Raw genomic sequence first — 16,707 nt, 5'->3', positions numbered from 1 at the left:
GAAGAAATATGACAAATTCGGAGATAATTTGTATTAGTCATTTGTTCCGTAACCGAAATACAAACCACGCTATTTACATAGGGTGACTTATCCCTTAGGAAGGGTGGAAAGTCCCCAGCCTACTGGCTTTGGCTTTACCCGGGGACTCAAGAATCAGAGTGGGCAGCACTCGAGAAAAAGAGTCCCTGCACCTCACAAGCTCCTTGCTCTGCAAGGAACGTGCGGCCTACATAAGCTTGTGTGTGGAGGAATAGATAGAGTGTGACTCGTCCTAGGAAGTTGACCTGGAGTCCTTTAGATGGAATTCTAGGCTAGGACGTTCCCAATACCACCTCGTCGGGGTATGGGGGATGCGAAAGTATCAACTTAATACTAGGAACACAAGGGAGCATGGTTTACCTGCAGAGGTTGAGGTCAGCTATGCAGAGACCAGGATGCTGCTTTCCCCAAGAGAGGGGAGGATGAAGAAAGAAGTAAGGGCCAGACATACTCTTTCATTCATGCAGACTGAGACCGGGTACCAATGCCCTCAACCTTCTGCTACCTGTCCAATAAGGAACCTGAGGTTAGACCAGCTGTTGTGCAGCCACCACGGGGCTGATAGAAAAAGTATCGAGGCTCCTGTGGGTCACGTCCTGCAGGTAGTGGGCTGTGAAGGTCGTTTGACGCTTCCAGACCCCAGCTTGTAGCACCTGCGTCACAGAGAAGTTTCTCCTAAAGGCCAGGGACGTAGCGATGCCCCTGACGTCGTGTGCTCTAGGGCGACGTGACGGAGGAGGGTCAGGATTCAAGGCGTGATGGATAACCCTTCGAATCCAGGCCGAGATGGTGTTCTTGGTGACCCTCCTCTTAGTCCTTCCCGTGCTTACGAACAACACCTACACGCAGGGACGAACTGCAGCCGTTCTCTTCAAGTAACGCCTCAGACTCCTCACTGGGCATGATAGCAGATGGTCTGGGTCACTTGTTACGGAACGGAGACTCGTGACCCTGAAGGAGTCGAACCGTGGGTTCGGCACTCCAGGGTTCTGAGTCTTGGCAACAAACTCAGGGACGAACCTGAACGTTACCTCCCCCCATCCCCTTGAATGGGCGATGTCGTATGAGAGACCATGAAGTTCACTAACTCGTTTGGCAGAGGCCAACGCGAGTAGGAAAGCCGTCTTCCAAGTCAGGTGGCGATCAGAGGCCTGGCGTAATGGTTCGAAGGGGGGTCTCTTCATAGCCCTGAGAACCCGAACCACGTTCCATGGAGGAGGTCTCACTTCCGACTGAGGGCAGGTAAGCTCGTAGCTATGTATGAGTAAAGAGAGTTCTAGCGAGGAAGAAATGTCTACTCCTTTCAGCCTAAACGTCAGGCTTAAGGCTGAGCGATAGCCTTTCACCACCGAGACCGAAAGGCGCATTTCCTCCCGCAAATACACGAGGAACTCCGCTATTGCTAGAATAGTGGCATCGAGTGGAGAGATACCCCTCCCACGACACCAACCACAGAAGACTCTCCACTTCGCCTGGTAGACTCCCGCGGAGGACTTCCGCAGGTGTCGAGACATTCTTTCCGCAACCTGCTGCGAAAAGCCTCTCTCCGTGAGGAGACGCTGGATAGTCCCCAGGCGTGAAGCCGAAGCGAGGCTACGGCTTTGTGGAAGATGTTGCAATGTGGTTGCGTGTCGTGGGGGAAGTTCTCTCGGAGGTTCCGTTAGGAATTGCAGAAGGTCCGGGAACCATTCCGCGTGATGCCATAGCGGAGCTATTAAGGTTATAGACAGGTTGACCGATAGTCTGGTCCTGTTGAGCACCCTTCTCATCAGACAAAACGGTGGGAAGGCGTACACGTCGATGTTGTCCCACCGTTGTTGGAAAGCATCTTGCCAGAGAGCCTTGGGGTCCGGGACTGGGGAGCAGTACAGAGGCTGCTTGAAATTCAAAGCCGTCGCGAACAGGTCTACTGTCGCGGAACCCCACAAAGTCAGGACTTTGTTGGCTATCTGAGGATCCAAAGACCACTCGGTACTCACTATCTGCGAAGCTCTGCTCAGACTGTCAGCGAGCTGATAGTGTTATCGAGTGGACTTCGGACCACCTCAGAATCTCTACCGCAAGATGGGATAGCTGTTGTGAAAAGGTACATCCCTGCTTGTTGATATAAGCCACTACCGTGGTGTTGTCGCTCATCACCACCACGGAGTGGCCCGCCAGGGTCCGTTGGAACTGTTGAAGGGCCAGATACACGGCCTTCATCTCTAGCAGGTTGATGTGTAGGTACTTTTCTGATTCTGACCAAAGGCCTGAGACCCTCTGGTTCAGAATGTGAGCCCCCCACCCTTCTTTTGACGCGTCCGAGAACAGTGTCAAATCCGGGGGTAGGACGAGAAGATCCACTCCCTTTCGTAGGTTTTCGTCGATCAGCCACCACCGCAGGTCTGCCTGTTCCGTGGGTCCTATAGGGACCAGAGAGTTCGGGGAATCGGTGCCCTGATTCCACCGGGACTTGAGCGGCCATTGCAGGGATCTCATCCTGAGACGGCCGTTCGGGACCAGACGGGCCAGGAAAGTTAGGTGACCTAAAAGACGTAACCATGATTGGGCTGGAAGCTCTTCCCGCCTGAGGAAGGGCTCTGCTACCCTCCTTAGCCTTGTTATCCTGTTGTCTGATGGAAAGGCTTTGTGGAGATTGGTATCTAACAACATGCCTAGATAAACCAGACATTGGGTCAGCTGCAGAGAGGACTTCTCGAGATTTACCATGATCCCCAGTTCTGAGAGGGAGGTCTCAACCTTCCGGACTCACCAGTGGTAGCTTATACACCCCCCCCTGGAACCCCCCCAAGCGGCGGCGCGAGCCCCAAACCACGCCCCCTTGGGCGGAGTTACCAGGGACGAGCGGGTTGACTCGGCAATGGAAGTCACATTTCTGAAGTTGACTTCGGCACAGAACGTTCTCCTCTTTTTCCCTCCCGCTGCTCCCAACATCTGCTGATTTTCATTATTCTGCACTCAGCAACCAGAGTAATATCTCAGCCCACGGCTTAATTATGTCTAGGCAAATCCTTACCTCCGCGGAGGTGCATCGGCTTAGCGAAGACTCCAGCGGAGAGGAGAACGTAATCAGTAACGAAAAACGCACACAATCGACTGCAGATAGTGATATGCCTTCTAATTCTGATATCGTAAATATGTTACTACAACAGAATCAAACTCTTATGCAAATCATCCAGAAAAGGTAAGGTTTTAAATTCTGTTTACAACGAAAACGTCATATGGAAAGTAGCTGATTTAGACTAATGACGTCACAAATGCAAATGGCGGCCCCCATACGTAAGCTTGTTATGATTTGAATGCTTAGAGCAGGCACTTCCGAACATATCGTAAGTAGCTTAAGCAAAGCATGTGCATGATTACTACACGATTAATCGGTATAAACTAACTAAATACTCCAATTTTTATATATTACAAAATTATAATTAAGCACACAAAACAAATTGCTTGCCTGACACATTAAAAGCACGCGCTTAATAGGCAGTAGGCTGGACCACAGGTAAGTTCGAGCTTACATTTCTCGCTTTAAACCTATCGACACTAGCCTAGGCCCTGGGGGGCTATCTGATAAGGGTTACATATGAGGCAGGTCTAGTTTATTAATAATAACAGATTTAAACTTATCATTCACTTAAATATGGCACTGAATTAACCTAAGAGGGCTATTTGAGTCGTGAACCCCATTGCCTGACTTCAGCCTTCTAAGTCCGCTGCTGTCCATATTTACTATACCTGTTGAACAAAATTTCAATTATTCTATGGTAAATAAATCACTGATATTAAACATTCATCTCGGCAGAAGTGGTTCACCTGCTAAGAAGAATGAGGCTCCCCCTCCTACTAAGCGCTCAAGACGATCACCTGAATTACCTGAAAGTGCAAATTTAGACCTCTTTTCCTTTTATAATAATGGAGATGAAAGTGATTACGAAGATTTCAACCTTCTTACCTTCAATAAACCCATTCCTTCATATATTTCCACCAATTTCAAAGCTGAACCATCTTTTCATAGAGAAGGGAAAATTCAATTGAATAATTCACTAGTAGCATTAACTAACCGGGATAAATTCTTTGTTAGTAGTCAAAATAAGGAGTTCTCAGACTTTTTTAAATTAATTAATACTCCAAAGTTGAATTTCTGGCCTGAAGGTAAGGTATTTGATGACAGTTATAAGAGAAATTTTTTTTTATGACATTGAAAATATTAAAATGAGTATTTCTGCCTTTCAAGGGCATGCAGCACTGGCACACATTGTATACCCCTCCAAAGTAAATGACATTGATTTTTTGTCCAAAATTATTATTGGTCCCCTAAGGAGGAGCATAGACCTCATACAAAATTTGATAAGAAATTTCAGAAGCAGAGCACTTCCTAGATACCTCAAGGAAGAAATAAGAGATCTTATAATCAAAGCAGACATTAAAGAAGTTTGGAATTTAACTGAAGACCAAAAATCAGCCATTGCTGCCTGCTTTCACAAAGGTCCCCTCCTCAGAGGAGGGGCAGCAAACTTCAGGGGTAGGAAATTCAACTTCGGGGGCAGATTTCAGGGAAGAAGGTTCAGTTTCCTCAAAGGTAACCCTAACTTTAGATTCAAGTCTCAGCCGCTTAGAAGAGGTAATAGGCGAGGTGGGTACAGGGGGGGGAGGTCACAAAATGGACAAGCTAATAGTTCAGGAGCCAGAGAAAAGAAAGACCCTAGAAATTGAGCCATGCTCCGCACCAGTTCAAAGAGAGATTTTTTCAGCACCAGTATTCTATGCACCAGTTGATAACGATGTTTACTCTGCACCAATTAATAATGAGCTTTGCTCAGCACCAGTTAATGAGCTTTGCTCAGCACCAGTTAATTACGAGCTTTGCTCAGCACCAGTGGTTAATGAGCTTTGCTCAGCATCAGATAATAACGAGCTTTGCTCCGCACCAGACCATCATGACATTGGGCCAAATACTATAAATCAAGATAGAAGTAAAGAGACCTCGCCTTTGGCCTCAAAACCAATTAATAACTCCTCCCAGAGCCCCCCAGAGAATAGGATAGGTAAGTCATTATTGATGAATATTGATAGTTGGAGAAAGCTTCCTAATGCCTCTTTTGCTTGTAAAATTATCAATGAAGGGGTGAGAATTCCGTTTAATAATAAACTTAAAGCCCAGAGGTCATTAAAAAGAACAGGTAAAGATAGATTTTATTCAATTAACAAGCGTAAAATATTGGAAAGTGAATGTGACAGACTGCTAAAACTAGGTGTCATAGAGCAGATCCCCAGAACTTCCTTTTACTACTCTAACCACATATTTTATAAATTCAAACCAGATGGAACAGTACGACTAATCTTTGACATGAAAGTGCTCAACACCATGATTAAAAAACCTTCTTTTACCATGCTCAAGGCCAATACTATATTTCCATATCTACATCTAAACTCTTGGGCCTGCAAACTAGATTTAAAAGATGCTTATTGGCACATTCCATTACATGCAAGTAGCCAGAAATTTCTAACCTTCAAACTAGGTAAAAGGAAGTTCAAATGGACTGTGATACCCTTTGGACTAAAGACAGCACCTTATATTTTTTCAAAAATAATGTACACAGTGATCAAGTATATTAGAACTTCATATAACATCTTAATATTCAATTATCTTGATGACATTCTCATATTAGCAAAAGATTATGTAAAATGTAAAAATCACATTCAGCTAGTCATTAAGATCTTGTCAGACTTAGGATGGAATATCTCACTTAAAAAATCTACAATTGAACCGACTCAAAGAATTGAATTTTTAGGAGTGCATTACAATATGATTAAGAAAACTATGAATCCCAGTGGGAAAAACATAGAGAAGTGTGTCGAATTGGCCAAAGCTTTCTCCAACTCTGTTAAATCCGACCTGCATTCCTATCAAATGTTAATCGGAGCTTTAAATTTTAGTGCATCCTATACAAGCTTGGGAAGATTCCATCTTAAATATCTCCACAGATACCACAGTTATTTTAATTCAGGGTACAAAATCATTCCCCACACCTTCAAAAAATACCTAAAGCCATGGGAACAGAGACAAATGTACAGAGAGATTAACATTCCAAAACCACAGATAGATGCAGAACTTTTCACTGACACTTCCAACCAGGGTTGGGGAGGTGCATTAGTAATAGCGGGTAATATGCTCTCAATAAATGGAACTTGGACAAATGAAGAATCCTCCCTTCACATCAATGTAAGAGAGTTATTAGCTTGCTTCTATTCTTTGGAACACTTCATCACAAGGTTATACAACAAGGTAGTCTTAATACATGTTGATTCAAAGGTTACTAATTGTTGGATAAAGAAACAGGGTAGTATCAGAAACAAGTTAGCCCATGAACTAGTCAGGAAAATACTTAGTACAGTACCATGAAGGATCACAACATACAGATAAATTCCAGATGGATCAGGGGAGTAAGTAACACCATCGCAGACTCACTTTCCAGGGACCTGGGTTCCATTCACACAGAAACTTCCCTCAGTGACAGTCTATTCTCCTTAATCTGCTCTGACTTCAATTTCACCCCAGAAATAGATCTGTTCTCAAATGGCTTCAATACTAAGTGCAAAAAGTTTTGTTCATCTCTTCCAAATCAAAAAGCCATCAGCAATAATGCACTTACGATTAGCTGGAAGGGATCAACACCTCTCTATGCCTTTCCACCAGGATTCTTACTACACAAAGTAGCTTTTAAAATCAATAAAGAATGCAATAATAATATGCTTTTCTGCACCATATCGCAGGGGACGGAACCATGGATTCCATTAGTGAAGTCAGTCGCGAAGCAGCACAAACGATATATTGTGAAGATCGAAGACTACCAGATAGTTCTCAAGGATTGTATCTCACCCTCAGCAAAGCTCCAATCAACTTTGATCGCCTTCAAAATTTAAAGGATCAGCTCCCTAACGTCTTTCCTCCTGAGGTTTGCTCCAAAATTGCTGTCAGCTTGAGGGACAGCTCCTTGCACAAGTATGAAAACCTATACAACATTTTTAAAAGTTTCATTCACAAGGAGTATGGAAGAGACAACAAATTCCCCCTGTTAGCAATTATTTTATTTTTCAATCACCTTATAGACAAGGGTCTGTCTTACAACACCCTGAAGAGCTACAGAGCAGCTTTAGGTCCTATCTTGTCTGGCTATTTCCCAGGTTACTGTCTTGCAGAGGACAAATATGTCAAAGCAATGATATCGGGAGTTAATAGAAGGAAACCTAGAAATTCTCACCAGTTCCCTGGCTGGGATCTAGACAAAGTAATTTCATTTCTCAACACCACGAGAGATAACTCTACCTTACTACTGACACAGAAAACCTTGTTCCTAGTAGCCTTAGCTTGCCCTTTAAGAGCTAATCAATTTAACAATCTCAGCATTTCCAGGAGCACCTTCACCCCAGAACACATTGTCTTACGGAACCACCCTTCCTTCATGGCCAAAAACCAAAAGAACAACTACACGCCAATAGAGATCAGCTTTAGGAAGCTTCCTAACAGACCAAAAATATGTCCAGTCAGACAATTGAACTTCTATTTGGAATACACCAACAAAGTCTGTATGGAAAGAAACATAGACAGGAAAGACCACATATGGCTAGATGAACACTTCAAGATAATGTCTCTACAAAAAATGAGACAACTTTTTAGGGAGTGCATTTTCAGAGCCGACCCAAATGCAACTAAACAGTCAACGAATTTTCACTCTATAAGGGGGCAAGCTTCATCAAGACTGCTTTACAATGGAGTATCGATACAAGAAATCATGTCCAGAATGAATTGGAGAAGCGACTCTGTCTTCAGCTCTTACTATGCTCTCCTCGGCTTACAGGGAGCTTTCGATGCTGTGGTCGCTGGACTTCATCTTCAAGCCCCCTGAAGCATCTGCCTAGCTACCACTGGTGAGTCCGGAAGGTTGAGACCTCCCTCTCCAGAACTGTAAGTTTACTTGTGAACGAAGGTTCTGGAGTGGGAGGTGAGACCTTCCGGACTCAAAGTCTGGGTCACCCTCCAACCCTTCCCCCGTGAGCCGAGGAGACCATGTACAGTACTTAGGAGGGAATATTCTAACAACTTCATAATTCAACAGAGTAGGCTATATACAAGAACACACACATACAATCACTATTATTCCACAGAAAACAAACTAACTGGAATCTTTCAATATTCATATCAACCAAGAGAGCACAAGAAGATTGAATTTACTAGTAAAAAGACCTTTATGTCCAACAATTTGCACCTTCACAGTAATTCCTTCATAACTTGCACTACCAAGGTAAGCTCAACCACTTCTGTGTTATTTTTTGTTCTATTACAACTTAAAAAATGTGACTTCCATTGCCGAGTCAACCCGCTCGTCCCTGGTAACTCCGCCCAAGGGGGCGTGGTTTGGGGCTCGCGCCGCCGCTTGGGGGGGTTCCAGGGGGGGGTGTATAAGCTACCACTGGTGAGTCCGGAAGGTCTCACCTCCCACTCCAGAACCTTCGTTCACAAGTAAACTTACAGATCTTGGCAAAGTCCCAGAAGCCTGTCTCGGTGTCGAAGAAGGGTCGACTCTGAGTCTGCCAGGATCAGCCAGTCGTCCAGATATCGGAGGAGACGGATGCCGTTCCTGTGCGCCCACGACGAAATCAGGGTGAACACTCTGGTGAACACCTGAGGTGCTGTGGAGAGACCGAAGCACAGTACCTTGAACTGGTAGGTCTTGCTGTCTAGGCTGAATCTCAAGTACTTCCTGGAAGACGGATGGATTGGGATCTGGAAGTACGCGTCTTTCAGATCCAGTGTGCACATGAAATCTTGTGGTCTCACTGCAAGTCTGACCGTGTCCGCTGTCTCCATGCTGAACGAAGTCTGTTTGACAAACTTGTTCAGAGCTGAGAGATCGATGACGGGTCTCCAGCCTCCAGACGCCTTCTTTACAAGAGAGAGTCGTCTGAAGAAGCCTGGGGAGCCGTCGATGACCTCCTGGAGAGCATCCTTCTTGAGCATGGTCTCGACTTCTGCCCAAAGGGTTAGCCCCTTTGCCGATCCCATGGCATAGGAGCTCAACGACACTGGATTCGCTGTCAAGGGAGGTTGAGATGTTGTGAATGGGACGCGATATCCTTGGCCGATCACAGAGACTGTCCAGGAATCGGCCCCATGTTGCTGCCACCTGTGCACGCAACTTTGTAGGCATCCCCCCACAGGTGGACACGCAGGGGGATTGCCAATCCTAGCGTTTATGGCCACGGCCGCTCCCTCTAGGATTCCTGCCTCCGCTGAGGACTTTCCACCCCTCTTGTCCTTGACAGGAAAGGGCTGGGGCTTAGACACCTTTGTCTTAGCTGCCGGAGCCTGCTTCGGTGTCCTGCGAGGCTGCTGTTGATGCTGTTGTGGAGCTGGAGGCTTGTAGGGCCGAGATGTGAGGGCCCTTTGGAGGAGCAAATCATGATTCGACTTCCTCCACCTCTCAGCTGTGCGTTTTACATCCTTGGGCTCAAACAAGCTTCCTCCAAGGATGGAGGAGTGTCTGAGCCTTCAGACATCCACAGCGGGGACCTTCGGATGGAACTTCTTAGTCACCGCATCGCGTCGCTTTAAGATCGAGTTGGCCCACAGGTGGGCCAGGAACTCGATGGAGCGAGTGCCCGAGAGGAGGAAGGTCTCCAGGTCCTTCCTATTGCTCTCCTTAGACAAGTCCTCGGAGTGCAATAGGATGCCCAGAGAACCAAGCCAGACGTCCAGCCACGAAGTGGCCTGCATGGCACACTTCGTGACCTCCTGGCTAAGGATCTCCGAAGCCGAGAATGTCACCTGCCGGGAGGAGAGCTTCTCAAGAGGAGTTCACCTTGTGAGCTCTTCCACCGAGTGGTTGAGGGGAAGAGCTACACTGGACTCCCCCATGATCTCAAAATACCTCCTCTGCTGTAAACGAGGAGGTGGGAGGAGTTTGTTCCCGGAAGAGGAACGGCTGGAGGAGGCGAGTTCCAAGAGCTGGGCTTCGACCTTGTCTTTGGCACTCTTCACCCCCTGGGACCAAGGCAAAGCTGCACTGGCCCTTGGGGGTTTCTGGGTACCATAGACTTGGTCTAGGACCGTATCCTTGCCTTCGCAAGGGGCGATCTCCGGGTCCTTGAACCTGTTGAGTTGCCTCATCAGATTCAAGACCTGCCAGAAGGCATGCTCAGACTCATGCTGCTCTCCTCCCTGTGGACTGGCAGCTAAGTCTCCTGTCCCCAGAGGCTCTTCTTGGGGAGACACGTGGACGTTCTCCCGGGGTCTGGTTGGCTCTGGACGGATCCGTGAAGACGACTTAGGAATCGTCTTTGAGTCCTTGGGTTCCCTCCTGGGCGGGATACAGGACTCCAGCAAAGAGGTCAGGAAGGTACCTTCCCCGCGAGACGTTTCTCTCCCTGGAGGTGGGGTTCCCCCCATTGGTGCCGTGGGAGAGGCCCTCACCTCACTAGACTCTCCTGAGGATGGAAAGGCTTCGTCCACAGGAGAAGGAGAAAACGACCGCGAAGGGGATGGAGCCTTCCTGACGGACCTCTTAAGGAGCCAACTTCTCCCTGGGAGAAGTCACCACAAAGTCCATTCCTCTCCTTCTCTTCAGCGGGGGCGAGTCTGTCTTTGGTCTGAGTCCCAAATCAGCGAGGGCTGGCTCCACAGCCTGCACCACCGCTTTCATCAGGTGACCGAACCGAGACTGGCAGGTGACGGACGCAGTGTCAATAATCCCCGCTGGAGGGAAGGGGATCTCCTGATCCTTCGGAGTGGACGCAACGGGGCCTACCTGAAAAGAAGAAAGGGAAGAATGTTGCCTGGACCTCTCCGGTGACTCTTCCTGGTTCTGGGTGAGAGCCCTGCGCTTGCGCAGTGGCGATCCTGATGGCGATCAGGAAGTACGCGTCCCTGTCGTAGGCACGAGCTGCGGGACCCAGCGAGAACGGGGGTCGCGCTTGGGGTCACGCGATGGAGCATTCAGAGGGTCGCGCGCAGGCGGCTGCTGGAGCGCGGGCGCGCAGTCGCGCGAGTTGGCGCGCAGGTGAAGGTGCACGCGGGCGCGAGGGCGCGCTGGCGAGGGGGCGCGTTGGTGCGCAGGTGAATGAGCGCGTTGGTGCGCAGGTGAATGAGCGCGCGAGGGTAGAGGAGATCGCTGTCGGTCAGGAGAATGATGAAGCGCAGGAGATCGACGGCGCACTGGGGATCGATGGCGTGTGGGCGAGCGTTGGCGAGTTGGCAAGCGATGGCGCGTCGGAGAGCGATGGCGCGTTGGCGAACGATGGCGCGTAGTACGTGCAGGTGATCGACCACGCGCAGGAGATTTAGCGCGTGTGCACGTCGGAGATCTGTGACGATCCGAGTCATGGGCGCGCTGGCGCGTTGGCGAGCGCTTGCGCACAGGCGAAGGATTGCGCGGGCGCTCAGGAGATTGTTAGCGTGCAGGAGGGTGTCGACTAGCAGTCAGCTGGGGCGCAGGATCAGATAGCGAGGAAACGCGTAAGGGCGAACGCTCACGGTCGGGCTCAGAAGAAGACTCGTGGGCGCGCGAGCGCGCAGGAACTCTTGAAGTGCGCGCCAGAATGCGTGCGTGCTGTTGAGCAGGCAAAGATGGGCGCACAGGAGTGCGAGGGCGAGGCGAAGGAGTAAGGTCCTTGCCTGTGTCCAGATCCGAAGATCTAGGGCGCGTGGGAGAGCGTTGGCGCTCATCAGGAACAAGGTGCACAGGTGCGCGCTGACGAGCAGGAGATCATGGGCGCTCAGGAGACCGATGGCGCGCCTGGCGCACAGCAGGAGCAGAAGGGCCCTGACGGCTAGCAGGGGAGCGCTGGCGAGCAGAAGAAAGCTGGCGAGCAGGAGAGCATTGACGAGCAGGAGAGCGCTGGCGAGGCAAGTCTGAAGGCTGCAGCTCAGGAAAGCACATGTGCGCTACTGCGCGCGAACGCGCAGCTGAGCGCACATGAGAAACCTGACGCGCAAGGGATTTACCCACACCGTAGGAGACATCCCTTTGCCCCAAAGGGACCGGTGCCCGTCGGGTGATGGGGTGAGAAGGCGCCTGCTGCACATCTGCATCCAGGGGCGAAGGTAGGCCGGAAGGACTGGAAGGTCTGGCAGGCGTAGGAGAACGCGAGCGATCTGCGGAGAGGTCCAAGGACGTGGCTGCTACGGTCTGCTCCCGACGAGAAGAACCCTCTGCAGGGGAAGGCGGCGGTGAAGACGACCCGAAGAGGCACCTTAACTCCCTTGTAGGGAGAAGGAAGGCCCCTACGGCGAAGAGGAAGACGAGCCTTACGGCGAAGGCAACCTCGAGGAAGGGCATCCACATCGTCGGTCCTCCAAAGAGGAGTCTCTGTCAGTGCGCTCCCCTGAGGAGGAGACGCACCCGCAGGAGAGACCGTGGGACTCAACTTCCCCCTCGAAGGATGTTCGGAAGGGGAGGCTGAGCCTTCAGCAACGTCCGCAACAGCAGCAGCAGCAGAGGTTTGACCAGACCCGTCGGAAGCCTCTGCCACAACCACGTCGACAATAAACAGAGGGTCTACCTCTGCTATTACCGGCGATTGCTTGACAGCAGCCCCCAACTGGATCAGGTCAAACAGGGCTTCCTTGGAGGGCAAGCCCTTAAGCCCCAAGGAAGCCCAAAGCTGAAAGAGATCATCATTAGACACAGCATGGTCATCATTGTAATGAGAATCAAAATCCTCCCCCGGAGGAGGAGGGGGAGCTGCCCCGTTATGGGAGGCAACGCCCTCTCCCGCACCCCGAGGTCGGGAAACAGAACAATGGCCTACGCTACCACTCGACGGCCTCTCACGAGAGACCGACCGAGTGGGAGCTTCGGAGGAGGTTCGTTCGGCGGAAGAAGAGTCCTTGGAGCCTTCCTTCTACAAGGCAGCCCTTGAAGGAGAAAGGTCTCTCTTGGACTTCTTCTTACGCCGCCGGGCAAACCTCTCCCACTGGGAGGTAGACCACTCCCTGCACTCACTACAAGTTAAGTCTCTAGCACACCATTGACCCTTAGATGTCGGGATACCTGAAAACTTTAAATCAATCAATCAATCAATCAACACCGTTGACCTCGACACTGCGGGCAAAGGGTGTGAGGATCCGTCTCGACCGCCGACATGAAAGTTCCACAGGGGCGGCTGGAAAGTCCAGGGCACTTGCGCATAATTGCGATGAAGGTAGAGGCCAACTTCCAAACGCACAAAGCTTAAGAAAAAGAAAAAACAGATTAAGGCTGTCAAAAGCGAGGACGAAAGACAGACACGTCTGCTCATCGTCCAAGCCAAAAGTGAAGAGAGACAAGCTACCCCTTCCCCTACCCCCTTGCTAACTAGCGCGGGGGTAGTTAACCCTCATTAAAATCTAATGGCTCGTCATTTTCAGCTACTCCGAAAGTAAACCCCTATGTAAATAGCGTGGTTTGTATTTCGGTTATGGAACAAATCCCGCTTTGACTTCTTCCGCCGTCGCCCAAACCTTTCCCACTGGGAAGCAGACCACTCCCAACACTCACTGCACCGGTTACCACTATCACACCGTTGACCTCTGCAGGCAGGACAAAGAGTGTAGCGATCGGTGTCCATGGCCGACGTGAAGGTTCCGCAGGGCTAACCTTCGAGTCCAGGGCAAGTACGCACGGTCGCAGAAGTCAACACCCAAACACACTTATAAAAGAAAAAGCACAAACAAAAGCATTAATGGCAGTCCAAATAGGGGAAGGTTGAAGAACAGCAATGACCGTACAATATCCGAGCCAAAAGCAAAGTGAGCTAAATCACCGGCGTGTGAGTGGGAGCAGTAGCAAGCTACCCTCCCTACCCCTGCTAACTAGCGGAATGGGTAGTTAACCCTCACTAAATTTTAATGGCTTGTACTTTTAGCTTCGCTAAAAGTAATAACCCGTAATAAATAGCGTAGGTTTGTATTCCAGTTACAGAACAAACTTCCTTAATTAATTGAGCTAATGATTTATTGGTTTTTGTTCTGCTGTATGCTCGCTTAAACATTATCTCATTGTTCCTACGTTCTGGCAAGCCGAACACGTTTCACTATGCACGTTAGCCCTGTGGGCTAGTATTTTGGCGTTAATTATCAATTATACAAACTTAATGGAGTGAATACTGTACATACTTAACAAAAGGGTGAGTTGTAGCTTCATCCTCCAGCTTCTTTTCGAACATGGACTTGGTTCACATTTCCAATGATCAGACCAAATATATCTGACACACCTTTCTACCTTAACCTTTATCATTAACATGATAAATAAAATAAGAGCTATGATTATATTGCATATTATGTTAAAAGTAATTAACAAAGAGATTCAGCCAATGAAACTTTATACCCTTTATTCTGTTCGAACATATAACTTACAGTAGATGACAAAAGGAGCAAAATGGGGATTTTTTTTTTTCTTATTGAAATCTGTGAGGCTTTGTAGATCTTTGGGAAAGACCAGTTTTAAAATATCAAAAGTTATGACTGAAAGACCTAATTTTAAAAGGTAATCTATCACAAGAACACCACCTAACCTAAGGTTCCCCACTTAACCTAGCTTAGGAGCCATATCCTTACTTACAGGGGGGTGGGGTGAGGAAGGCTAACCTCACAGCGACCCCCTTAGACCTCCAGATTCTTAGGTAACCCTAGGAATGTCGGTGCTACTATAGCGTGAGGTCTACCGCCATATGTCGCCTACTCAGGCGGAGGGTGAGGTCTACCACGCGACAAGCTTGGACCTTCTGCAACCTAAATGCCATGGGGTACCAGCATTCTACAGTGAACCACCAGCAATATTATGTGGATCCAGCGACAGGCAATTGAGCGATCGTGGTTGGACGCTAAAACGATGATTCTGAAAAGATTTATGCGAGGTGTTGGTCGTCAGCTGTTCCAGTCTCATCTTTATTTTTGCTGGAAGGTGATGAGAAAACATTCCAATGATCTATTTGTGTCTTTCTTAGAAGATGTACGAAGTGTGTACCGCTAGGATAAATGTATGGAAATATAAGATAACATGTTTATTTTTACCTTTATTCCTTTTTTTAATGTAATTAGAAATCCAATTATCTATTTAAGTCCTTTCTAAGATATGTTTAAATGAAGTGTTTATTGCTTAAACAAATGTATGAAATGTGTTTTATCTATGAGGGACGAATAATTTAGCAGTAGACCGATAACATGTTTATTTTTACCTTTATTCTTTTTTTTTAATGTAATTAGAAATCCAATTATCTATTTAAGTCATTTCTAAGATATGTTTAAATTAAGTGTTTATTGTTTTGTATCGCTAGAATAAATATGATAACATGTTTATTTTTACCTTTATTATTTTGTTTTTCAATGTAATTAAAATTCAAATGATCATTTTAAGACATTTCTAAAATATGTTTAAATTGAGTGTTTATTGCTTAAACAAATGTATGAAATGTGTCTTATCTATGAGGGACGAATAATTCAGCGGTAGACCTCACGCTATAGTGCTAACGGGAGGTAGACCTCACGCTATAGTGTGGTAGACCTCATGCTATAGTAGCACCGGAATGTCTACCTTGTGTTTGGTTCCCAACCATTCACTCTGGCAAGATTACATTAAATCATATTGCCCCATTTTAAAACAAGCTTTATATTTGTTGTACTTCGGATAAAGATAAACATTTTCCCAATAAAGAAAATTGATGGAGCCTTTGTATATCAGTGGCCAGTTCCTCAGGCGTTGATTAAAAATGGACAACTAACCTAAACTTTCTTTCCTAACCTAACTGACAAGCCGTGTCCTTACCTACTTACCTAACGGGAGGGGGGACATCGCCGTATTCTAAGTTAGACATAATAATACATACAGGTGGCCGGTGTCATACATACATCCCAAATTGATTAGACAAGTAATAAGAAAGTTTAAACCTGTCCCAACGAACTACATTTCATTAATAGAGTTTACAGCCATTAGTATATATTCAAAATAGTGTAAATGCATAGTAATATCCAATTATGTGAGTTTCAATCTAATTAATATTGCACTGTTCTATAATTAAACCGAGATTTAGGAGGGCCACCCCTAAACACTAATCACTTGTCAGTTGCAAAGTAAAAAAAAAAAAAAAACCAACGCCCACTTCAATGTCTTGCACCCAAAACTACTTATTCGTTATACTTTATCATATTCACAAAATATAATACTTTATATTCAAAATTAAAAAGAAGTGTCATAACTATACCTCAAAAGCCAGTTATCTTAACTGATAGTAATGCAGACAGTCGATCAAGTTTGTTTACATGGGGGCGTTTCTTTCAAACTTTATTCAGAAAGCAGGAGTTTTAGATATATCTATATATATATATATATATATATATATATATATATATATATATATATATATATATATATATATATATATATATATATATATATATATAGCATCAAAATCTTCTACATATTATGCTTTGGGAATAACATTTTGATTGCCTATGGCATGACTCCAAATAAGTCTTATCTATAAAACAGCCAATGGAGTTTATACTGTATAATTAACATTCTAAGTGTACTGGACACTTCAATTAAGACTCTTAATGCCATTTTGTAAAATAGAAAACGAATTAAGTTAAAATCGATTATCACTTTAACCTATCCCATGCATTTATTCGCAAAATTT

At 46.8% G+C, this 16,707-nt stretch overlaps 1 protein-coding gene across 2 annotated transcripts in view; it reads right to left on the bottom strand.

Moving 5' to 3' along the window:
* The window catches only part of LOC137619675 (probable palmitoyltransferase ZDHHC24), a 79,048-nt gene extending 62,697 nt beyond the window's left edge, over positions 1-16,351 (bottom strand). The window contains exon 1 of one of the 2 annotated variants that reach the window (XM_068349928.1): positions 16,273-16,351. Coding sequence is in view for 1 of the 2 variants with exons in the window: in XM_068349927.1 (XP_068206028.1) it covers positions 14,189-14,238 (50 nt within the window). In the remaining variant the exon portion in view is untranslated. Of the gene's footprint in view, positions 1-14,188; positions 14,311-16,272 lie in introns of those variants that run through there. The other variant, XM_068349927.1, reaches the window with a different exon arrangement.
* Between the last annotated feature and the right edge of the window lie 356 nt (positions 16,352-16,707).

Source organism: Palaemon carinicauda, chromosome 26, assembly GCF_036898095.1.
Source record: "Palaemon carinicauda isolate YSFRI2023 chromosome 26, ASM3689809v2, whole genome shotgun sequence".
In the NCBI taxonomy this organism is placed as follows: Eukaryota; Metazoa; Arthropoda; class Malacostraca; order Decapoda; family Palaemonidae; genus Palaemon; species Palaemon carinicauda.
The sequence above is the reverse complement of the archived record's forward strand: the minus strand, read 5'-3'. Positions and strand labels throughout refer to the sequence as shown.